At 37.9% G+C, this 25,606-nt stretch overlaps 2 protein-coding genes across 2 annotated transcripts in view; one reads left to right on the top strand and one right to left on the bottom strand.

Moving 5' to 3' along the window:
• Positions 1-24,889, top strand: part of LOC149749153 (uncharacterized) — a 47,163-nt gene extending 22,274 nt beyond the window's left edge. The window contains exon 2 of the mRNA XM_089911958.1: positions 22,125-24,889. The gene's annotated coding sequence lies outside the window, so the exon portion shown is untranslated. The remainder of the gene's footprint in view (positions 1-22,124) is intronic.
• On the bottom strand, positions 962-16,779 carry EXOC1L (exocyst complex component 1 like). Its single transcript, XM_022563887.3, has 3 exons — positions 15,953-16,779; positions 6,954-7,084; positions 962-1,267 (listed from the first exon to the last, which is right to left on the bottom strand). The coding sequence occupies exons 1-3, from the start codon at positions 16,071-16,073 to the stop codon at positions 1,001-1,003; spliced, it is 519 nt and encodes a 172-aa protein (XP_022419595.1). The 5' UTR covers positions 16,074-16,779; the 3' UTR covers positions 962-1,000.
• Positions 24,890-25,606: the final 717 nt, after the last annotated feature.

The following is a 25,606-nucleotide window of genomic DNA, read 5'->3' as shown; positions in this document are numbered from 1 at the left end:
CATTAAACCTTTATCAGATATACAATTTGCAAATGTTTTCTTTCATTCTGTAGGTCTGTTTTTCACTTTCTTGATAATGTTCTTTGATGCAAAAGTAACTCTGTTGAAGTCCAATTTATCTAATTTTTCTTTTGATGTCATAAAAATCCATTGCCAAATCTAAGGTCCCAAAGATTTACCCCTATGTTTTCTTCTAGGAGTTTAATGCTTTCAGGTTTTACATTCACACCTTTAATCCATTTTAAGGATATTTGTGTATGCTGTAAGAAAGGGGTTCAGTTTCTTTCTTTTGCATGTAGATATCCACTTGTCCCAGCACTATCTGTTGAAGAGATGATTTTTTCTCTTTTGAATGAACTTGGCATCCTTTCCAAAAATCAGTTGACCATAGATGTATGAGTTTATTTCTGAACTCTCAGTTCTATTCCATTCATCTGTATGTCTATCTTTATGCCAGTACTATACTGCTTTGATCATTATACCTTTGTAGTAAGTTTTGAAATTGGGAGGTGTGAGTCCTCAAACTTTGTACTTCTTTTTCAAGATCGTTTGTCTATGTGGGGTCCCTTGCAGCTCCATATGAATTTGACTGTTGACTTTTCCATTCCTACAAAAAAAGCCATTGGAATTTTGATAGGGATTATATTGATCTGCAGATCACTTTGGGTAGTACTGACATCTTGACAATATTAAATCTTCCTGTCCGTGGAAACAGGATGTATTTCCACTTATTTAGACCTTTCAAGATAATTTTTGATACCCCTTAGTAGAATACTAGTTTAGGCAAAACCATCCAACTCCTTCCAAAGTTACCAAAGGCAAACGTCGAGAATATTGAATGAATGCAGTGAAACACATTTCACTGCAATTCACAAAGCATCACTTTATTTTCATATGAATAGTAGTCACTGATAAAGGGAAAAAACAAAATCATGACTATCAATATTTACTTAGGGAACCATTTTCATAGAACACTGATGAAGGAACATGGTATACATATTCAGAGTGACAGGGGACACAGGGACAAGCACACTAGATTGAAAGCATAAAAGCATATTCTCATAAGGACCAAGCAATCCTTGTTGTTGGAGGACCAAATGGAATCATCATTAATGTAAGTAGAATCAAAGTTCACGATCCGTAAGTCCTTCTTAAGGTATGCATGATTCAGCTTGTTTACAGTTCGAACAAAGGCATATTTGGAAGCACAACTATATGCTTCCAAACTGTACACTTTCTTGAAGTGCAGATCAAAAAATGGATTGTCCTAGAAGAAAAAGAGAGACATGATTTAGTTTGTAGCCAGGAAAGTAGCTAGATTTCCTGGATTCTCTCATATTGATTGTTATATTGATTGTAAAGTATCAGTATCAAACATTTTCCCAAAATCTACAAATGAGCTTCCCAAAACTACCCGTTTCAAACATGTTGCTTCTATAAAGAACAATAAGAAAGATTCTTTTTGAAGCATCTGTGATTTTTCAATTATGCAAATAAATATGTGTCAAAATGTGCAGTTACCAAGTCTTCCCAGGGTAGTGAATTTGAGAGGATGGATGGGGATGGAAGAAAAGAATAAACCCAATTATAGACTTCCACAGGAGAGAAAAGATTTCTCCTTTTCTCTACTAGGAGGTCAGTCCCTTGTGCTATTTCAATAGTAGAAGGGGGAAATACAGAATGGCTAAGCAGCCTTTGGCGTACAACAGATCACCAACTTGCTGGCTTTGAAGTTAATAGCAAGGATCATTAAATCATTTGACTGAAACGGACAATTTACTAAAGACTGACTCACTGGATTGCTCTAGGCTGTATACTTCTAGTGGAGATGTTTCAGGGAAAAGTAGGCATCAAACCCGACCTAGGTCCTACATGTTAAAATAATAATCATTGCTACTGTTACTAATAGCAGTAACAACTATGCATTGCATTTATAAAGTGATTTTCAATTTACAAAATGCTTTCGCATTCATTATCTGCCTGACTCCTAACTCTCTTTGAGGGCAGAGGTTTTCAGTTATTTATCTTTTGTGTATCCACTCAACAAATGTGTGTTGAACTGATCTGAAGTCATCCTATAAAAAGAGAAGTGGAGGTAAACATTGCCCTAAATGATAAAGAGGCAGAGAGACCAGACCAAGCAAAAGTATTAATGACTTTTTACCATGAGGTGTGTAAAGTTTGTATATAAGAACGTATGTATTCGCAATTTCTTTTTCAAATAGGAAAATTCTTAGAGGAGACAGGAAAAAGAACAAGGGTTTTGGAGTTAGCCAACCATTTTGACTCTGATGTAACCATGGGCAGGGCACTTATTATATTTAGCCTTCACTTTTTGGATAGGGTTGCTATGAAGTTTGTATGAGATTAATCATTTAAACTGTGATACTAGCATGGAGCTTAATGAATGATAATTCCTTTTCCCAAATCTGTCCCCAAAGATTGTGATACTGGTGTTAATATCACCTTGCTTTACACTATTAACATTTTTAAAAAACAAAACAATACTTTAAGAAAAAGAATGTACAAGGGTGTTGTGATTTTAAGTACAATGTTCTCTAGTCACACCTTGCAAAATGTTTCCTAGCTGTCATGATTGCAGATTGAAGGACAGTTCTTTAGAGAATCTCAATGAAAGGAAATCACACCCATTCCATCACCAGATACTAAGCATACTCCTTATGTAGTTTCCTCACAGAAACATTTACTCCTTATCATGTAGAAAATATCCTTTGTTCTTTTGAGATACTTGGAGAGGATTAAGTTTTTCCATTAGCCTGATAATTGAAACCTAAGCAGGTATGAACATAGAATACAAGTTCGTCCATCTGTCCCTTCCTTCCTTCCTTCCTTCCTCTCTCCCTCTGTCTCCCCCTTCCTCTCTCTTTCTTTCTTTTGATAGAGCTAAAAGGGAATCTCATTGTTCATTCAGTAATCCCTTGTTTATAGTAGATTAAATATAATATAATATAATGTAATGTAATAGTGAATAATAGTTTCCAGAGGGGTGAAGCCCAGGTCACACATGTAGTTATTGACAGAGCCAAGACAAGGACTAAGCTCTCACTCAGCCCAACCCCATTTCCTGCTACATCATTCTCTCTTCTGTTGCACTACGTCAGTCTCCAAATCCCCAGTCATTCTGATTTCTCCTTTATAAATTGACTTCAATTTCAATTCCATTCCATTTTAAAGTTGACAACTTTTGGCTTGAAATAGCTCTATTTAAAACTGTATCATTGCTATCGAGAAAAATATAATATATGCTGACTCCTGAGGATTCAATTACAAGAGGGAGGACAAGTGGAAATTCCCAGAACAACTGAGATATTTTTACTTCATCCACAGAAAAGAAATATTTAAAAGAACTACTCTTTGGATATTATAGGTTTTCTTCTGGCAGTTTAATATTTTAGGCCCTAAAGTGATCAGAAAAATAGAAATACTCAATTTCCCTTTTGTATCTAGTTCACTATGAAAGATAACAATCTTCAAATGGGAAAGGGAATAATTAACAACATAGAGATGGAATTAAAGGCCAGAAAGGTGAGGAGAAAATAGAGCAGAGCTAGCTGCTTCCAATGAATCTAAGCTGACAGGCTTGATTAATACATCCCTGGGCACTGACCAAGCTTATAGAAAATAATTATGACATTAGTAACAATTGGGGTATTACTCTTGGGGTTGGTATAAAAGATGGGGTCTGTAAAATCTTTCTTTCTTAGAAATTTATTTCCTAGTTCTGTAAAAATGGTTGTATTAGATGTTCTCTATCATTTAATAATATACTTGCAGACTAAAAGATATAAGTGCTGTATAATTGGCTGTATAAAATCAGCTAATTATGTTAAACTAGCATATCTACCTTTATTCATATTCATATTCATATTCATTTGAATATGAATAACATATTCAAATATGTTATTATGAATAACATAATTCAGGCTGTCATTAGCCTGAATAGAAAGGCCTTTAAAATTGATTTTTTTTAGAAAGCATTTGAATGCATTTTGTTTGGCATTATATTTATTCAATAAAGTATTTAATTAGTGCTAAGTTGGACCCTGTTGCTAAGCCCCAGCAAGCAATCATCCTAGATAGGGTTAAACCCCCAGTAAAATTGCCATATTGCACATGTCTTAATGAAGTTTGAATGTTAAATAAATTGTATATTCACTTGAGGACTTGAGAAAAAATTAAGAAAATGGTCAAAAAAAGAGGTGGGCATGATTAATTCTTGAAACTACAGATTAGTGAACTTGACACTGACTTGTGATAAAATTCAATGCAGTATAGAAATTTTGGCAAATACCTAAAAGTATATAGAAGAAAATACTTTAAAAATTTGTACCCCTATGACACAGAGATAATTATTGTTAAAGTACTGGTTAGTTTCATATATACATTTACATACCCACATACATTTTTTTTGTATTAAAATTTAAGGTTCAGCTTTCAATTTTCAATACTATTATAAATTAAATATGTAAAATGAGATAATATTATAGAAAAGTTTTGTATTCAGCTGACTTTTAAAAAACGTATTAAGTGGTGAACAATTGTGTTCTGAGGTATTCTTTTGGAAACATGACTTTTAATGACCATGTAATGTTCCAGCATAATGACATGAAAAAATATATTTAACTATTTCCTAAGTGTTGAACATTTAGGTAGAATATAATGTCAGAAAAAATGCTATGTGATTACTTAGGAAAGAAAGCAATGAAATCCAGCATGCCTTCACCAAGAAGTCATGCCAAACACACCAAATTTTAAAAATAGGATTCCTAGGTGATAAGATAATAGCCGATAACATATATTGATTTCAGTAAAGATCTTAAGGGAAAAATTTAGATAGTCAGACTAGATAATTAATAAGGCAGAATTAAGTGGCAGAATTAAGAGCTTGTGTCCATCTAACTTACCACTGTATCCTCAGAGCCTAGCAGAGCCTGGTATACTATAAATTCTCAGTGAGTGACTGAATACACAAATTTGTAGAGATGATAAACAACCAGTCCAAAGAAGACAAATTGATAGATTTGGAGGTAAAGCCTAGTTCCATCTCTAGAGTAGTTATTTGATCTTAGGCAAGTCAGTTAATCTCTTTATGTCTCATTTTCCTCATCTGTAAATCAGGAGTAATGATAGAATCTAATTCATGGAATTTTTGTGACAATTATGTGAAGTTATATATGGAAAGAGCTTTTTGTGGTTCCTGTCATCTGGTAAGAGTTTACTGAGTGTGAGATGGTAGCAGGTAGCAGTACTACTAGTAGTGGTAATAATAGTAGTAGTAATGATAACCTGTCAATTACCTAGAGGTATGCACTTAGCCCTGCCTGCTTCATCATTTTTATTATTGACTTGAATGAAGTCCTAAATGCTGTGTGCATTAAATCTGCATCATACTATAGTGAATATTAAAAAATCAAAATATTAGAAGATTTGATAGGTAGGAACAATAGGCCAACCTAAGAATATGGCATTTAATCAGATTAAGAATAAATGAGCTTAAATTCTAATTCATCCAACAATAACAGAAATATTTATTGAGTCCCTGATAACTGCCAGGCAGAAGGCTACAATAAAAGATGAAAAGGAATGGTTACAGTTTTTTATCCAGAGGGGAGACAGAGTAAGCCAACAGTTGGAGTTTGTTGGATTATTTACATTCACTGTGCAATGGGGTTATAGGGCAGGGGGACATGAGTAGGACTTTACTCCATGGGGAATCTGAGAATGGGGTGAGGGATGGAGGTGACTGAGCTTTCTAAGCCCCGAGAGTATTAAAGCACCTTTGCTGTATAAAGTTTTAGGAGAAATGACCAGATATAAAGAAGCCAGATCATGAAGGGCTTTTATCTAGATTTTATTCCATGTGCGTAGAAGGTGCGGCAGATCAGGTTAAATGGCAATTCATGCCCAAAAGACCTGAGGTCTCAGTTGAGTGTTTACTAGAAATAAGAATCCAGATCAAAGGAAATAGAAACTGGTCACGCTAATTCTAAAGTATTGTATTTAATTCTGGAAAAGCTGAAACATTCCAGAGGAGAAGAGATTGCATAGTGAAGGGTGTTGCAGCAATGTCATGGGAGAAAATAACAACAGCGCTATGACCTCTTAGTGTTTGTATAACCTGTCATATTAACTTATTTGATCTTCATATGAACATTATTTAAAGAATGAAATGGTTACATTTAACCCAGAAAAGAGAAAACTTGAGGGAACCTTATTAGTGTCTTCAAACATTGGAAAGGCTGCTATGTGAAAGAAGGATTGGGTTTGTTCTGGTTGGTTCAAATGACGATGCTAGGACTGATGGGTGGATGTTATAGTGAAGGAGATTTTAGTTAAACATAAGTGGGACATGTAAAAATAAAGGATGTTAATTTGGAAGTAGAATGGATTTACTCATGTGGTAATGAGTTCTCCATCAGTAGAAGAGTTCAAGGAGAGACTGGGAAAACAACTTTCAAGTGGTCACACAAGAGATTAAAGTACACACCCTTTCCCCACTTTCAACACTGAGGTTGTAGGATTTCCAAGGGTTATTGATCCTTCCAGAGGATCATGCAGCTAACTGACAGTAAAATCTGAAGAAGATGAGGAAAGGAATCCCCACAAATTATGGAGGAAACTGGGCTGGGAAGAGAGTGGTGGTGGAAGCATCAGATATTTAAAGTTTCGTAACTGGCTGGAAGATTGTGTTTAACCTGTTAAGAAGACCTTGGGAAAGATGCTTTAAATCTAATCGAAAAAATTCAAATTTAAACTCATAAAAACAGAACAAACAAACCAGTAGATCATCCCAGTAGAGTAAACTGTACCACTTAAGAATAATATGTCATTTTAACTCTCAGTACATGCCAAAAATATATGAAGTAAGATATTAACCATAAAGGTCCCCAGCATATTGATCCCATATCTCCCTTACAAAACATAACACTTACTGTATCTGCTTCTTTTCCATCGATCATCCGCAGATCGTTCAAAGACCACTTTTTGGTTACTTCATATTTTTCATCTAAACCTATTCTGTAGTGTTTCACCATAATTATTTTTACTTCTTCATTTTTGGTCACTGTAGGACAGAAAAACACTTCGTTTACCTAGACTCTTAGAAGATAATAAATTATTCATCATCATATTTTTCTGTATTTATGAATCTCCTTTTCCTATAATAAGCTTGAACGTACATTGTATCTGCACCCCGGTTATGAACCCTGAGGTATCTGAAGCTTCATGAGTATGCCCTCAAATTTCCTCAGTGTGTTAACTTTATTTTTGCTGCAATTGTGGTCACATACAGCCGCGGTAATGTCTGTCAGATAGAACACCGAGCTCTGTGCTTTCAGCTCTGAGCTTTGTGGTGGAGGATAGAGTTCAACTCAGGGCAGGAAATAGGAGGCTTAGTGTGAGCATACAGTCAGTGCCAAAGTGTTTACCAGAACAAGTTGGAATTTTAATTTATGACAATATAAGAAAATGAGCACAGGAAAGTAAACAGTTCTGCTCACACAGCAACCCACTGCTGAAGACTGACCATGCAAATACTTGTGCACACTTTTTTTTAAGTTGCTGTGAGATTTTTGATGTAAGAGTGCTTGCAAAACAGCAACTACTGACCTATTTGGTATCGTTTGAGATTTTTAATCCTCCGTAGTGTGTATCCAAAATCCTAGTATTCAAAATGTGCCATCGAGACAAAAAACTTTAGTACTATACTTTGAAAGGTATGGGAAAATCATTGCTTATTTTATGTGAACAACATGAGGGAAATAATTTCCTGGTCTTAAAATCGTAGTGTTTGGTCTCATATGAACACATTAGAAGAATCAACATTTGATGTTAGAGTTCCTGGACTGAAAGTTATCAATGAATTCCCAAGGGAGTATTTACTGGGTATCCACTATTTGCCTGATAGAACTATTACAAATGCCACAGGGAGTAAAAGTGTGAGACATGGTCCCTGCCCTCTGGAAACTTATGGTTTTGTTGAAGAGACAAGGCTAACACACATGTGTCACATAAAATATATAATATGAAGGTATACAGGTATGTTATAAAGAGGTGGCAGTGGGAATTGAATATCTTAAACTTTCAAGATGGATGATGTCACTTGGAGAGTTACAAGCTGGTTCTGTCTTCTAAGAATGAGACTGGAATTTGTCTTTGGGGAAGACTCTCTTCTGGTTCTGGAAAGCATCACTTTGGCATGACCCCTAGTTAAGAAGATTAAAACAATATATTACAATATAATCATAGGAATAGATAAGCAATATGGAACAGACTATATGTTCAACAGAAGTTCTAAGAAGGGAGAGGATTTGAATAAAGGAAATAATTATGGAAGAAATAGAATTGGAGATAGAGCTTTAAAATTAGTAAAGGCAAGGATGATACTGACGGCATTTCTAGGTGAAGGACAGTATGACAAAATGAGTAGACAATAGACCCTGAACTTCACCAGGTAGGATTAGAGACAGTGGATTGTATAGATTGATTGGTGTTAGGATATGGTGGACAACAAGGTTAACCAGGTTGTGAAAATGTTTTGAAAAGTGCCAGAAACCACTGTGGACTCATGGTGTCTCAACCCCCCTCTGATGGGAGGCATTGGAATCTGGCCTGGACAGTAAGGGCTCCAGAGTTGGGACCGGTGAAGGGAGTAGTTATCCTCTGTAAGTGCAGGTGATACCGAAATTAAGGCAAACAGTTGAGCTTAGACTTCATGATGGAGCTGAGCTCAGTCTCCCAGAGAAGGGAGTCTGAGCAGGTTGACAAATCTAAGAAGAGGGCACTATGTCAGTTCAGTGAAAGCTCATACTGTAATACATATTCAGTAAGTCTCTTTCCTCCTTGAACAGGAGACTAATACAGTGGTGCCCTGTTGAAGGAGTATTTTTCTGGAATCAGTGATGCCCAGGATACACTGAAGAAGAAAAGGAAGAAGAACCGGAGGTCCCTAGAAGAGGCAGTGTATCTTAGTGGGCTCTGGCATTAAACATTCCGGATTCAAATCATGACACCACTTCTTACAGTGTGGTCTGTAATCTCATTATTTAATCTCTAGAGAGATTAAACCTCAGTTTTCTCATGTTGTAAAGTGGACATCAGAGTGATACAAACCCATAGGGTATAAAGATTAAAGTATATAAATGACTTAGAGTAGTGCCTGGTTTATAGTAATTGTTTCCGTTTTTTGTTTTGTTTTGTTTATGAGGCTGTTGTTGGAATCTAGGCATAGGATGTAGGCAGTGGAAATAGAGGTGGTAAATCTAAGTTAGATTTTAAATGAGGCATTCACAACACTGGATGGAAACCAAATACGTAAGCATGGTTAGGCGGAATTGTGAATTTAGTCTTTGATGTACAGATGACCTCCATAAACTATCTCAGAAGAGAAGGAGATGACGGAAGTTTATAGTTTAGGAATGAAGATACATACTTGGGATTTTTCTGTGGGGACAGGTTTCCAAAACTAGGTTTATAAGGAAAAGAGCAGAGGAAAGAGGTGAAACAGAGTAGAGAAAAAAAAAGGTGCCAGCAGAGAGGTCTAAGAAGGGGCCAGCAGAAAAGAGACAAGCCCAACAGTGCAATGCTATGGAAATCAAGAGGACAGAGAATTTCAAGAGCTGGAGACAATCCCATGAAGTTACTTTGTTGGGTAACTTTGTTCAGCCCTGGCACAGAATCTGACTTGGGGAAGATCATTGATTTCTTCCCTGAGGGCAGTTTCTCTAGAATGGGGAGGGCAGAAAACGGCTTGTAGAGGGCTCCTTCATGGACTAACTATACTGAGTGCGTACTATGCGCCAGTTCTTATGTTAGGTAGGGTTTAGAAAGAGAGATAAGAGAATAAAGGCTATGATTTAGATCACATATTCCAAGAGTCTGGAAGAGGAGTGATTGCATATTTTGAGGACAAAAGGAGTGATTGAGGGGCACGTCCTGGAGGGGACCTAGTGTGGAAGATCTTAACCCTGGGTAAGAAAACTGGCTCAGAGACTGTGAGTCTCCTGAAACTGTGCAAAATTTGGTGGGTTTCTGCCCGTGTATACTTCTCCAACCCTAAAAAGGTCCACTTCCACTGGTCTAGATGTTAGCTTTGGGAAGAGGAAAGGAAAAGAGAAAAGAAGCCATTAGGCTGGTGTGTTGAAGTGGAAGCATGGTTAATTCTGTCATACTTACTAAGGACAAGATTTTGGAGGCAGTTCCTTCCACTAGGAGGTAATTGTCTGTCCAGACAAAGGCTCTACCTCAGAACCAAATAATAATGTTCTTGTTGGCTAGCTGTCTCACTGGTGACTTAGGAAGTGGGAGAGGATGGGGAGAAATAACTGGATACTGTATAAAAATATCATTTGAAGCAAATTTCACTGCCTTATCCATATGTTATGATAACCAGCTAATTGACTGTAGACCACCGATTTGTTTCATTAATTTGATAAGTATTTGAGTGCCCCTTTTGTACAAAGCCCTGGGCTAGGCATTGAAAAAGTGCATTCCCCTATGGTACCGTTCCTGCTCTTGCTGAGATTACAGAGAGTGGGGTTTCAGAGAGAAAACACACGATCAGGTGCTGTGGATGAGGCATGGACAGGGTCTTATAGGAACATGGAGAAGGGACATCTTCATTCCACTAGGGGTCAGGGAGAGCTTCTTTTTTTTTTTTTTTTTTTTTTGTGGTACGCGGGCCTCTCACTGTTGTGGCCTCTCCCGTAGCGGAGCACAGGCTCCGGACGCTCAGGCTCAGCGGCCATGGCTCACGGGCGCAGCTGCTCCGCGGCATATGGGATCTTCCCGGACCGGGGCACGAACCCGTGTCACCTGCATCGGCAGGCGGACTCCCAACCACTGCGCCACCAGGGAAGCCCCAGAGAGAGCTTCTTGAAGGAGGTTATCTGAGTTGTAAAGGACCATGGGAGTTAACAGAATGAAGAAAGGGGTAAAGGGAGTTCTGGAACAGCATGTGTACAAAAGCGTAAAATACTTGAATCTTTTGAGTCCTTACAGGCATTTAGTATTGCTGGCATGAAGGGTAGGGGTGAATAGGTGGTAGGAAGCAGGGTAGGCAGGAGCTGGTTCCTGAATGGTCTAGAATGCTACGCTAAGGAGTTCAAATATTATCCTGAAAGCTCTGTTTTCGGGGAGATTGATGAGGGTGAGGAGTGTTGTTGCTGAAGGACTTTAAGTGAATGGTCAGGCTGAGCTTTACATTTCAGAAAGTTTTCTCGGGCAGTTCTGTAAAGGATGGGTGGGAGGGAGGGAATGAAGAAAGAGATGGTAAGAAGGTAGGATCTACCAGTCATCAAGTTTTCTTACATTAATGGTCACTGTCCCACTAATAACAAACTAAGAAAATGCACGCTTTAAAAGTTAACCTTTTGATACAGTGATGCAGCACAGAGACGGTACAACCTCCTCCATTTGGCAAAGTAGTCTCCTCTGTAGCCAAGGAGGTTCCAAAAACTGTCTTTAGCCAAGAGTCAAGTCTGATCAGGCTGGAGTGGACCCAATCCCTAAGTTCCATACTTGAGTTCTGCTGCTAGCTAAAATTAAATGGCTGTATTCACATTAAGGCAACAGCAAAGTGGAAACATCACATTGTCTTAAAACAGAAATGTGTTTATATAGTCAAAATGTTAACAGAGTTGGTTTCCATAACATCAGATGTGCCGCTATCTAATTATGATTTAGTGATATCTATAGACCCAGGGACTTTCAGAATGAACCTGCTCCAGTTTCACTATTTTAGTTAGCATTTTCAGAACAACCATCTTAACTTCATGCTAACAACTTATCTTCACTTTTAATTTCAAAATAAACATTGTTGTTAATAACTGCCTCTATTATCACGGTGAAATAGTCACTATTATTCATGAGGCTAAGTGGAAAGAAGATTGGCCAAGTGAACCAATATAATTTGGCAGAACAGGAAAAATAGTAGCTCATGAGTAAACTGCACAGAAAAACTTTAAATACATAAACCACTGTCATTTTACAATCCCAGTGTTACATAATTGTTTTCATCATTGAAATTAACTAATAGGGAAAAACTACCATGAGATATCAAAGACAAGAAGCCTCAGTGAAAATGTTTCAGTGTATTGGTGATGTCTTGGGGTTGTTGAGAATGCTATTACTGATTTCATCAAAAAAGTAACTTTCAAATAATTTTTCTAGAAATATTTTAATCAAATTGATTTTGGGGCAATACTGGGTACTCTAGATTTAATGTTTGTCCCTCCTTCCCCTCAATTCCTATGTTGAAATCCTAACCCCCAAGGTTATGGTAGTAGGAAGTGGGGTCTTTCAGAGGTGATTAGGTCATGAGGGCTCTGCCCTCATGAATGGGATTAGTGTCCCTCTAAAAAGACCCCAGAGAGCTCCCTTGCCCTTTCCACCCTGCAAGGTTAGAGGGAGAAAAAGGTGGTCTATGAGGCCGCACATCCCCACCAGACACCGAATCTGCAGGTGCCATGTTCTTGGACTTCCCAGACTCCAGAACTGTGAGAACTAAATGTTTGTTGTTTATAAGCCACCCAGTCTCTAGTATTTTATTTCCTTTTCTTGTTAACTTATTTAACACTCTTTTTGTGAACAGTATAAATGATTTCACAAAATTATTCAGTTCTCCGGTTCACAGAGTAGAAGTTCTTTTTTGGCATCAACATGTAATATGTATGGAGGATTTATGCATACCATCTTCATAATTCTAGCAAATGTCATTTATTTTCAAATGAATTACCTGTGAGTGGAGAATGTTTTTCTAAATATATGTGAATACTTAAATCTGTATCTGAATATGTATACAATTTTAATTTATAAAATATAAATACTTCCATATGTTTACTGTATATTTTATTTTTATTATAAATATTTATTTACAGCATATACTATTTATACATAAATACTTCAGCATATGTTTTCACAATAGATACATTCTTTTCTGTAATTTTAACAATATAACCCCACCTTCCAATTTGGAGTAAAATTCTAGCCCTATTTGAAGTAGAATTTATCATTTTTTCCCCCTAGTTAGGATTTAAGAGGAGAGCACTATGTGTAGATGTAAATGTTATTATTTCTGGTTCAGAGAGGTCAACACCGAGGCCACAGCGTTGCCCCATATATCACAGCTGGCAGGTGGGCAAAGCAGAGTCATGTTTCACACCAGCTGTGTCGGATTCCTAGCCTTCCAAGGTCCATTCCACCATGCCCTGCTACTTCCCATCCAATCAGCCATAATCACTTAACATGCGATTTCAAGTCCTTCAGAATTTCTTTAACTCATTTGCATTCTCATCACTGCACAGCTGACTTGTCCGTTTCTTTTTCTGTACTTTATAGAGCTCCTCCCTCCTTCCTAAGAAGTTGCCGCTTTTAACAGCCAGGGATAATGATGGTCTAGGCTAGGGGAAGCTAATTTCAAGGGGAAATGACCATGTAAACCCTGATGTGGGAGGAGACAGAGGTGCCAGGAAATCCCCAGTGTAAATCCTAGCAAACTTCAGAGAGGGAGACAGGATTTAAGACATCTGCTTTTTGACATTGACCAAGTAAGTTATCAAGGCAACAGTAAATCACAATCATCTGGTTGTGAGACCCCCTGCAAAAGCCAGACTCTGATTGGATAAATAGAAAGTTTAACTTATTTAAACATATCTTCTTTAATTTGAGAAATGCATGATGGGATTTAACTACTCTAGACTTGATTCTCACAAATTTAGAACTGCTGGATTGTAGGATATAAAGAGGAAATCATAACTATATGTCTCCCTACTCCCAGAAGGTGGCCAACATTCGAAACCTGGAGTTACCTGCCTCAACAGTTGAGATATGGCCTGCTTGATTCCTATCAATGGAGATTTTCTGAGTAAAGCATAGTCAAAGATTTAGGACTAGCAAGCATCACCCTGACTTTATTTTAAATTACTGTTCTGTCTAATTGCATTTGAAATGGTCATAAAGAGATGCCACATTTGGGGAAAGTGCTCTCAAGTTGATGGATGTGATATGTAGAAGAGTCATAAAGTTCGTGAATGAACATGACTTATAATGTTAACTTTTACCTGGAATATCACAATATTGTCTTCTCTTTCTCACATCTAAGAGAACCTTGTTTTTCCTTTGCTTCTAACATGACAGAATCATTGAATTTTACTAATGAAAGTGATCACCTACTTTATGTGGCCATTGTCCAGGTGAAAACATTGAACCCTAAAGAGGTTGCCTTCACACATGTTAACAATGCCAACCCCTTGTTGTTCCAATCCTGGTTAAAAGGATTCATGTCATTTATGAAAACAGACAGCAGGTGACCCCAGCTCACAGTGTCTCTCTCAGAACTTGAGGATATTGGGGAAAAAATTACATCCATTTACAAAAATTTAATTCTAGGGGTGTTTTTTTTTTTCCATGCCAGATAGAACGAGTTAATTATATAGTTGGAGGCAGGCATTAAGATACATGTGGTAAATTAGATGTAAATAATGCCTGGTAAATAAATATGCATTATTGATTGTTCTATTTTTTATAAGTTTCTTAAAAAACACATATACGTTAATGTTATGTGATGAGTAATTAGCTTTATAAAGTAGGATTATAATAGGTATAAAATTATTAAATTTTAATGTTGGAATAAGCATATTCTCTAATATATTAAGTCAAGATACTTTGAGATATAGTGTTCTGATCGCTTGAATATAATACAGTGTCTAAAATTGTTTCATTTGAACTTTTTCCATTTGATTTCTTTCTTTTTCCTGGACTGATTTTAAGTTTTGTACCTTGCTGATATGCTAAGCCTTACACTTTTTATTTATTTGGCAAAATATGCTAGGTAACGTATTAGATAAATGTTAGTATTCTTATTATTAAGTAAATATTCGTATACTTATTAGGAATTACAGAATTTTAAAGAGTTCTTAGGACTTTCTCTAAAGATGTTCTACTTCCCTTATAGTAGCCCCTCTTGCCAACTTTTGAAAGTTCTTCTATGCAAATTATCAGGAAAGGAATTATAACTTATAACAAATTTTCCGAAAATGCTGAACTGTGTGCCTTAAAAAGCAAAGTCTACAATGAAAACTTAGAGTTTCTAAGCTCTTTCCTCCAAAGCCCCTGAAAACTATTAAAAAGCATGGATTGGGAAAAGGAAATGCTTATATTAAATTCAATAATGGCACAAGAATTTCTGTCTAAATTCAGCACAAAAATTACTGGTTAGGTAAATCATAATTAAGTGCAAAAGCTTATTCCTACCTTTGGACAATTTTCATGAATTTTTAAAATATGAGGGAAAATATTTTAATTAGTTTAGAGAACATTTCCTTAAAGTTCCATCTTCATGAACTAATTTCTATCATTAAAATAGTGTTTCTGTGAGCATACTGTGAGAAAGAATTTTTAAAAGATTATTTCTCTTTTCAAAATAAGCCACCAGGAAGTCTAAATAAGCCTCAGAAGAAAATCTAAGGTCTTTTTTTCTTTTTCTTTCCTAGCATGAAAAGAGAGAACCCTAGTTGTCCAGATTGGTTGGAAATAGAGCTGTATAACTCAATTCTCCAATATGTTTAAAAATATATAGAGAGCTCTCCGTTGAATTTTTTAAAACAAGCTCTTACACAAGAAAACTGCATGCCATGCAAGTGAATTAAATAGAAGACTGGAGACTAAATAATCAAATCAGCAAAAGCACATACCCAGTTTCATTTCTGAACAATTAACCAAAATATTCTTAATACAATATTTTTTGTCTTCCATTTTAGCACTTAAAAAATTCTGTAGAATCCACATTCTTAATCTTCGCATAGTTAAGTTCTATCACAAGAAGATACACCTGCTGTTACTGCATAGGAAAATAAACACCCAAAAATGTCCTTCTATCACCCAAGCATCTTGGGGTTATTTACGTTTTGAAATGATAACAGAAAGAACAGATTACCTGACACACAGAGGTAATACCTGTCCTGGACCGAGAACTCTATTTCAATAAACTCGTACAGGTTCTGCGAGAGTGGCTTAAACAGTTTCTTCTCCAAGTCCTCCTTTACCAATGATGACATTTCCTCCAGTTCCACTTGGCCTGAGGTTCTGGCTCCAGCTCACTCTTTCTCTCCTTCTGCTCCCTAGATTTCTTGTTTTGGTTTGCAGCTCCTATGTGAGTCCTGCCCACCTCCCAACCCTCACTTTCAACTTCTCATTCCTAGCCAGACCCAGGCTCCTGAGAGCACTCAGCGCGGTCAGACCCCTCAATGCGGTATCTGCCCAGTGGCAGCAGCGACAGCAGCCAAAATACAGCAGCGGCATCAGCCCCGCTGTCACTCTCCAGCATCCAGGCTCAAGGAGGCTGCTCTCTGGAGCTCTCCTGTGGTTTGGGGATGGGCAACATATTTATGAACACCAGCAGATACACTTGTGGAGTCCCCTGGTCTCCCTAGTCTAGTAACCTTTTCCGCTTTCACATCACTCTGCAGAAGAAGACCACTACTTCAGCTTGATTCCGTTACATAAATCAGCTGTCTGGCTCTATCGATTGGGATCATCTTCCATTAAGAACTTTGCTGTCATCGGCAAGAGAAAAAGCACCCATGCTTTCTCCTGACACTTCCAACAAGTTTCTTTCCCTCCTTTCTTTCCCCTCCTGCAATTCATTCAGACCTTTGTTTTCAAGAGAGTCAGCATCCATTCCTGCGTCCAAATTATTTTTTAAATGGGCTTACTTTAATGTTCTTCATTTCTTTACTCACAAAGAGAAATTTACTAGGTACCTACTGGAGCAAAGCATGGTATCTGTTTCTTGGGAGGGTGGATTTCCTATCCTCAAGAAGCTTATAATCTAATAGAGATGAGTACACCAAATAATTATCATAAATGTTTAAAAGTGATAAATGGCACAAGAGAAAGGAAATATAGAAAAGTTATTTGTACCTGGAGAGTGTCAGAGACAGTGCTATAGGGGAAGATCTGGAACTTGAAGGGTGAGAGGGAAGTATCCAAGTGGAGGAGGGGGAGATGCATATTCTGTGGAAGGAATGTTGGAACGAAAGCTCTGATCAATAAGCCGCAGGGGGTGCTTGGGAGGACAGGAAGCAGTCCGGTTTGCTTAAATTATATAATTTGTGGAAGTAAAATATAAGGGTGGAAAGGTAAATTGAGTGGGACCGGCTCATGAAGGGCCTTGAATGCCAGAATAATGCTTTGGATTTTATTCTATGGAAGTAGAGAACCAATGAAGATTTGGGGGCATTCATTCATTTGACAAATATTTTTCAAGGGCTGATTTTTGTGCCAGGCTCTGCTCTAGGACTGGGAATATGGCAATGAAGAAAATAGGTCCATTCCTTGCTCTTCTGGAGCTTAGTGGGGTAGATAGAAAATAAATAAACAAAGCAGGAGTCCATCCAAGGTATACTCAGCTGCAAGTAACAGAATACATGACATCAAGTTGTAAATAGGAAAGACGTTAAACGATCTCTCATAATAAGAGGTCTGCAAGTAGGCAGTCCCAAATTTAGCTCAGGACTCATAGGTGAGGGTCCCAAGTGCTTGCCATTTTCTGATCTTCCGTCCTCAGAGGCTGGCTTTTTATCCTCAGGCCACTGTTGTTCAGCTCCAAAGACAGGAAGAAAGAGGAGTGGTGGTTGCTGTCCTTGATTTCTCTTTTTGTCAGAAGCAAACTCTTTCTCAGAAACCAGCCAACAGGCTTTCTTTTACATCTTGGTGGCCATGACTGGGTCACATGGCCATCCCTAGGAAAGCCAGAATTTGTCATTTTTGGTTTCTATCACGGGAAGACAGATTTTCTAACAAGGAAGAAGGGCTGGGAATGACTGCAAGCAGGCAGCCAAAAATGTCGTCCGTGGCTCCCCTAAGAAACATTAATGGCATGTGTGACTAGGCTGAATCGTGGGGTCCTGGGTGAGACATTTGACTTTCTGAGCCTGTTTCCTTATCTGAAGAATGATCTCTAGGCTCTTTTCCTACTTTAATATCTCCTATTCTGTTTGTGATTCTGGGAATCTATTAAAATAATTTGGGTAAGAGGACCAGAGAACTGGTACTCTGCTTTTGGGTATGGAAAATGGAGAATAAGGAATGAATATAAGATATATTTGGATGATAAAATCAATAAGCTGTGGCACCTAATTGGATGTGAAAGGAGGAAGGTGGAGTCAATATGACACAACTACTTTCCACTTTCATCCAGAGAATGAGTAAATGGGTTCACATCACAGGAGGTAGGTTTTCAGAGAATTATTTTCAGCTTTCACTTAAAAAATTATTTTCCTATGGAGGAAAAAAAGACTGGAACAACTCATCAGCAATGCTGTCATAAATATTTGATTAGATATTTATTTATGTGATTCTTTGTTTTATGTTTTTCTCCCCTCCTAGACTGTAAGTTTCATGAGGGCGGGAACCCATGTTTTTCCCACTTGCTATACAACCAGGGTATGTGACACACAGTACCTAGCACATCATAGGCATTCTTGCATTCATTTATTCACTCAATTTATTTGTAACTATTTACTAAAAGAACAAATAAGAATCAAATAGTCTTCTAATGACTTAAATTTTTTTTTGCAAAGTTGATTTTGCAGTGAAATATCTTCACAGCTGGAGCAGACAGCTGTTAGTGCTGGGGAGGGGGGAAATTTCCCTTTACCCCTCTTGAATTCTTCTGGCTGGTCTAATAATTAAATTGACGCAAGACAGATTAACAGGAGAAAAAAAACTATTTAATTCGTACACACGGAGGTCTCATAGAAATGGGACTCCTGAAGTGGCCAAAGCAGGCTGTATACATATCATTTTTAGATAAAGAAACAATTATTTGTGAAGATTTAACAAAACAAAGAGGATTGTGCTTGGGGTAGCAGACTAATGGAGAAGCAATAGGGTTTTTCTATATAGCTTTCTTAACCTTGAATTCCCTAACAGTGATAAGGATGCTTTCTATCCTCTTGGTATAGGGAAAATAACTTCACATGGGAAATTTATTTCCTGCTTTTAGGGGGAAAGAAAGGGGTCAGAGTTGGTTTTTTAACATCATTTTTTTCCACTGGCTGTTTCTCAAGTAACTTTAATTCAAAATAATCAATATGTCATTGAGGCACATTTTGGGGCAGCCTGTCTTGGGCTCCAACATTAGTCTTACCAATCACTTATCCTGTATCAATATGCATTTGCTCCTGTTGCCATGAACACATAGACTTTAGCTGTGAGACTCAAATACACTTCTGAAGGAAATAAATGCTAAAACTTTCTCTGGACGTTCTTAAGAAAAGAGTGGCTGTGCCGAGATAAACCCATGCACCTATGGTCAACTAATCTATGACAAAGGAGGCAAGGATATACAATGGAGAAAAGACAGTCTCTTCAGTAAGTGGTGCTGGGAAAACTGGACAGCTACATGTAAAAGAATGAAATTAGAACACTCCCTAACACCATACACAAAAATAAACTCAAAATGGATTAAAGACCTAAACGTAAGACCGGACACTACAAAACTCTTAGAGGAAACATAAGAAGAACACTCTTTGACATAAATCACAGCAAGATCTTTTTTGATCCATCTCCTAGAGTAATGGAAATAAAAACAAAAATAAACAAATGGGACCTAATGAAACTTCAAAGCTTTTGCACAGCAAAGGAAACTACAAACAAGACGAAAAGACAACCCTCAGAATGGGAGAAAATATTTGCAAACCAATCAACAGACAAAGGATTAATCTCCAAAATATATAAACAGCTCATGCAGCTCAATATTAAAAAAACAAACAACCCAATTCAAAAATGAGCAGAAGACCTAAATAGATGTTTTTCCAAAGAAGACATACAGATTGCCAAGAAGCACATGAAAAGCTACTCAAGATCACTAATTATTAGAGAAATGCAAATCAAAACTACAACGAGGTATCACCTCACACCGGTCAGAATGGGCTTCATCAGAAAATCTACAAACAACAAATGCTGGAGAGGGTGTGGAGAAAAGGGAACCCTCTTGCACTGCTGGTGAGAATGTAAATTGATACAGCCACTATGGAGAACAGTATGGAGGTTCCTTAAAAAACTAAAAATAGAATTATCATATGACCCAGCAATCCCACTCCTGGGCATATACCCAGAGAAAACCATAATTCAAAAACACATGTGCACCCCAATGTTCATTGCAGCACTATTTACAATAGTCAGGTCATGGAAGCAACCTAAATGCCCATCGACAGACGAATGGATAAAGAAGATGTGGTACATATATATAGTGGGATATTAGCCATAGAAAGGAACGAAAATGGGTCATTTGTAGAGATGTGGATGGACCTAGAGACTGTCATACAGAGTGAAGTAAGTCAGAAAGAGAAAAACAAATATCGTATATTAACATATATATGTGGAATCTAGAAAAATGGTACAGATGAACCGGTTTGCAAGGCAGAAATAGAGACACAGATCTAGAGAACAAACATATGGACGCCAAGCAGGGAAAGCGGGGTGAGTGGTGGTGGTGTGATGAATTGGGAGATTGGGATTGACATATATATACTAATATGTATAAAATAGATAACTAATAAAAAATAAAAAGAGAGTGGCTGTGTATTCCAGTGTGGTCTCAAGTAACATTGAAATTAGAGGCTCAGGAACCGACATAGTGAGCTTTCAGTTCCAAAATGAAATGTTTGCTATCAACTAAGTGTGTTTGGAAATGATTCGCCAGCTGGTTTGAATATTCTTAAAGTATCAATTTGGTTGACAGGGGAAAATCGTGTTAAAATGATAATAAATGTCTTTTTTAAGGTTTTAAATAATTCTATAAGAACGATCTATCAAAGCATTATCTACATTATAAAGAATCAAAAGAGTCAACCTTAAAAGAAATGCAAATAACAATTCATTGAAAGTGGAAATAAGGAAGACCTTTAGAGACCCTAATTTCTTTTTCATTTAAGAGGAGTACAGTACTAACCCTTTGGAAACATCAACAGAAGAGTTAATGAAAAAAAAACAAATAGACCCTCCCAAAAGTGTTCATTAAGATACTTAATAGAGATACTAAAACATTCTTTTCTCATAGCCAAAGATTATTCTAGTCTCTAAATTTATTTTCTGAAATGCTATAGAATTGTCAATGAGATGAGGGGAAAACCATAACAAAATGGCATATTTCTCGAAACACTTATTTTTAAAACTCCAACATTCCCTAAATATATTTCCAACCGTGAAAGAATTTTTAAAAATCCGTTGATTCACTAATGAGGCCCTGATAGTCCACAATCCTGGGTAAAGTAATGAAGCTCATGTGTATGTAGATATAGCCCAGCTGGTGTACAGGGAGGCCAATTACTCAGAAGAATTTCCTTGCATATAAGACTCATAGATTAATGAACTGTTGTGTTAACTGGGGAACGGAAGCCTGGATTCTAAAAGACCCACAACTACAAGAGTGGACTATAATTTCTAAGTCTATAAACAGTCCAGATCTATTTTATTCTTACTATTCTTTTTCAGAGACCAAGGAACTCTTTTTCTTTTAATTTTCAGTTTTGGAATCTTGCTTTAATCACTTTCCAACACAGTCTTTAAAAATTTTACATTCTCTTGCAACCCCAGAATGATTTATTTGCTGAAGAAATCGGGGAGCAAGTGTCCTACCTGTCCATAAGTAACAGGATCAGTGTTCAAATGGTAATATGATTCTCCCTTTTGCACATTCACAAATTAAAGGAGGGTAGGTCTCCACAGAGCTCAAGGCTAAGGCAGCTCATTGGTCTTCAGGAATTACACATTTGGACTAATTGGGAGTATGTTGACCAAAGTTCTGTTCTTCTCAGCGTGCCTGAGGAAGTAGTGGTAAACACTCTAAATACAGGCTGGGCCCCAACTCTTTGTCTTCTTTCAGACTCACATCCCACATCCCTTTTGCTTCAGCAAAATGCTCTGGTTGTGTCCACTCTCATGTGAGTAAGTCTTAGAGTGGCCTCCAGGAGAGGAGGGAAAGTCCTATTTGTCAGCAGGAATCATTGCCAGACTCTGTGTATTGGCCTTTGCAATACATGTTGTTTAATCTTCCAACAAAGCTAAGAGATAGATATGATTGTTTCCATTTTTCCTCTTAGGAAACAGAGTATTCTGTGGAAGCGTGGTAGCCCCCCTCAAAGCTTGACGAGGAAGATGATGCACCTGTGTCCCACATTTATAGCTTCTGATTTTGGTAAGAATATCTTCAGTAGTAAAATGTTTTGTAAATCTTCATTCATAGATCGTGAACTTGATACCTTTTAATGTGTGATTCTATACCAGATTGAAAAACGCCAGTTCTATGTTGTATTTGTTAAACTTTTATTGCAGGAATCAGGATCATGTTGGTATCAAAACATTTAACCTTCTTTATACACAAAAAGTTCTATTACTGTACCATATCAAATTTTACTTAATCCAGCAAATATTTGTTCTTTAATCAAGGTATTCCTTGGTAATTCTAGTTTAGGGACATTGTGTGTATGTGTGTGTGTGTGTGTGTGTGTGTGTGTGTGTAAGTGTGTGCAATGGGCTGAATATTTATGCCCCCTCAAATTCATATGTTGAAACCCTAACCCCTAGTGTGATGGTATTACGAGGTGAGGCCTTTGGGAGGTGATTAGGTCATGAGAGTGGAGCCCTCATGAATGGGATTAGTGTCCTTATAAAAGAGACCCCAGAGAGCTCCCTTGCCCCTTCCGTGAGGAGGACACAGGGAAAAGAAGCAGAAAGCAGGCCCTCACCAGAAACTGAATCTGTTGGCACCTTGAACTTAAACTTCCCAGCCTCCAGAACAATGAGAAATAAATTCTGTTGTTTAAGCCACTCAGTCTATAGTATTGTTACGGCCGCCCGAACAGACTAAGCATGAGTGTGTGTGTGTGTGTGTGTGTGTGTGTGTGTGTGTGTGTGTGTGTGTACACACTTTGATGATTTAGGATAGATTCCAAATAGATGTACTTTGTAAGGTGTTTTCTCTTGTTTCTATTTGTTTTCTTCCAGGTATGGATACTCCATATAGTCCCATAACTCTGACTGTTGTAAGAGTTATTAGAGAGCACAGCCCTGTCCCTGAGAGGAGAAGGAATGCAGTTCCTTCTTTTCATGCCCATTCTTCCCTGACATCTTAACATTCACCGACGAGGCCTTGCTGAGAGACTCAGTATCTGAGACTTCAGCTTATCACTAATGTTGCAGAATGTGTCACTGTTGGAAGGCTTCAGTGGTTCACAGTCAGTGCCAGAGTCCTCATTAGGAAAGGGTTTCTCTGACTCAGCCAGAGAAGGAGTACATTTCTCGCTCGGAATACTCAGAGGCAGTTTCCTTTTAAAAACAAAAAAAGAAGTTCTAAAAGTACTCTGTGAAAAAATGTTCTTTTGACAAGATATATACACAAATCCATTTTCAGGGAAGAGTTTTTCTTTTCATACAATTTTATAAACATTTAAAGAGAGACGATAAAGGAAAGGTTTGTATTTTCTTCCATATGCTGTAGAATAACACGAAGAACCAGTTTTTGTTTGCTTTTACTTGGTTCCATGGGATACATGATTTAAGTTCATAAAGAGACAGAAGGTAGTGAAAAGAATAAAATTATTTTTATAGAATGGCCTCTTTTGGGGCTTCCCTCGTGGTGCAGTGGTTGAGAGTCTGCCTGCCGATGCAGGGGACGCGGGTTCGTGCCCCGGTCCGGAAGATCCCACATGCCGCGGAGTGGCTGGGCCCGTGAGCCATGGCCGCTGAGCCTGCGCGTCCAGAGCCTGTGCTCCGCAACGGGAGAGGCCACAGCAGTGAGAAGCCCGCGTACCGCAAAAAAAAAAAGAATGGCCTCTCTTGTGGGTGCTAAAATATACATAGCAGTTAGATACTTCTAAACAAAAAAAAATTTTCTTTTCTTATTTTGAAGATAAAAGCATTTCAAATTAGTTAATGGAGAGAAAGTCGCATTACTTGATATCCAGCTAATAATGGCAAATTCATAATAAGTGCTTATGGTCATATAGTACTTACTTACTATGTGACAAGAGCTATTCTAAGAGCTTTACAGATGTTAGCTTTTTAATCTTCCCACCAATCCTAGGAGGTAGGTATTATTGTTATTCAAATTTTGTATGTGAGAAAACTTTCATACAAGTTACCACTTCCCTGCCCCATGTCACATTGTAGTGAGACTGGATTTGAGTTCCTGCATCCTGCTCTACAATCTGTGCTCTCAAGCATGCGGTCATACTGCCTTATTCTCATTTGACCATGAGTAGTATTTTAAAACTTTGCTACAAAGGTGTAGATACATCTCTTAGGACATTTAATCTGTAAATAAAGGTACCATTTTCTTGTCTTAGCCTTTTTTCCAACGGCCTTTTCATTTTTAGACCTTTTAATTCAGCCTGTGTCCACAAAGATATCAGCGGTCCAGGACTACTGAGGATGAGCTCCTCTTATAGTAGGTGCTTAATAAACGTCTCTTGAATGAATTAAAATGCAGTTATCATTCTTAAAGAAAGGCTTTAATTTTTCCTTTCCTATATGAACAAATCCAAATAAAACCAGACGTTTTAAGGTCAATATACAACATACAAAGGATAGCTATTGTTTTTATTTGCCTAGCACTCTCCTTTCTTCTGGCTGAAGAATCCATCTGTTCTATGGAGAAGCCACTCCGTGCATAGTGGTGGGGCTGCTCCTCCTACCACTTGGTTGGTCACAGCACAGGTATGAGCACATGACCCTGGCCTGCTGGTCACAGGGGAATCTATGACCTGAACCTGGTTGGTTCAGGACTGTGTGGTGATCCAAGTAGGATGGTGCCTAACCTATTGTCTCTCCAAATCCACCCTTCTTTGCCTTGCTTTTTGATCTTAAAGCTGGGCCCTTTACCTGCTAATGGAATACTAAACTTCATTAATAGAAGACAATAGAATGACCCTGCACGGCAATAGCAGGAGGAAGATACTTCCCTTCCGGCTTCTGGTCCTCCATCATCACTGCTATTCAGGATGGGAGCCTAGCAAGTGCACAGGAGAATTCTAGCTGTGCCCTCAGGCCATGCTCTCCTCAACAGCAGCCACAATATCCCCTCTGGCAACAGTTGACTCTTGTACAGATCAGCTGCAGCCTGTCCGCACCCTCTCTCAAGGGCAAGCTGCTTCTATAGCTTGGCCCTGGCTGGTGCCCTGTGGCAAGTTTCTTGGCCAGCAGCAAGCTTCTGGCCCTTGTGTTAGTTCTGCCCTCTTAAAAGAGGCCTGAATCTCATCCTGGGTGGAGAGGGGTCTCCTTTGGTCCTTAGTCTTTTATTGTTCAGTCATCCTTAATCTAAAGTAAATATCTGCTGTTTTGTACCTGTTCCCTGGTCCAATATCCAATGTGGTTTTTATCTCCAGACTGGATACTGACTGATGTAAACGTCCATCAGTTTCCTCTCTGAAATTTTACATAGGGAATCTGGGGGAAAAGAGATGGCTTCTCTCCTTACAGAATCGAGAGCTGTAAGTATAAAGTAAGCTGGAGCTGCTTGAGGCCATTGTCCCCAAACACAGAGAAGCTATTTGGAGTTTTAAAAAAAAAAAAAAAAGATGAGGTC

Source organism: Delphinapterus leucas, chromosome 5 (genome assembly GCF_059928025.1).
Source record: "Delphinapterus leucas isolate spDelLeu-1000000601 "Yukka" chromosome 5, BTC_Dleu_Yukka2, whole genome shotgun sequence".
Classification (NCBI taxonomy): domain Eukaryota; kingdom Metazoa; phylum Chordata; class Mammalia; order Artiodactyla; family Monodontidae; genus Delphinapterus; species Delphinapterus leucas.
The sequence above is the reverse complement of the archived record's forward strand: the minus strand, read 5'-3'. Positions and strand labels throughout refer to the sequence as shown.

Coding starts and splice junctions, on each gene's coding strand:
- EXOC1L (XM_022563887.3), bottom strand. CDS start 16,073: ATGTCATCATTGGTAAAGGAGGACTTGGAGAAGAAACTGTTTAAGCCA. Junction 7,085..15,952: donor GTATTACCTCTGTGTGTCAG/GTAATCTGTTCT, acceptor TCTGTCCTACAG/TGACCAAAAATGAAGAAGTA. Junction 1,268..6,953: donor ATGGAAAAGAAGCAGATACA/GTAAGTGTTATG, acceptor TTTTTCTTCTAG/GACAATCCATTTTTTGATCT.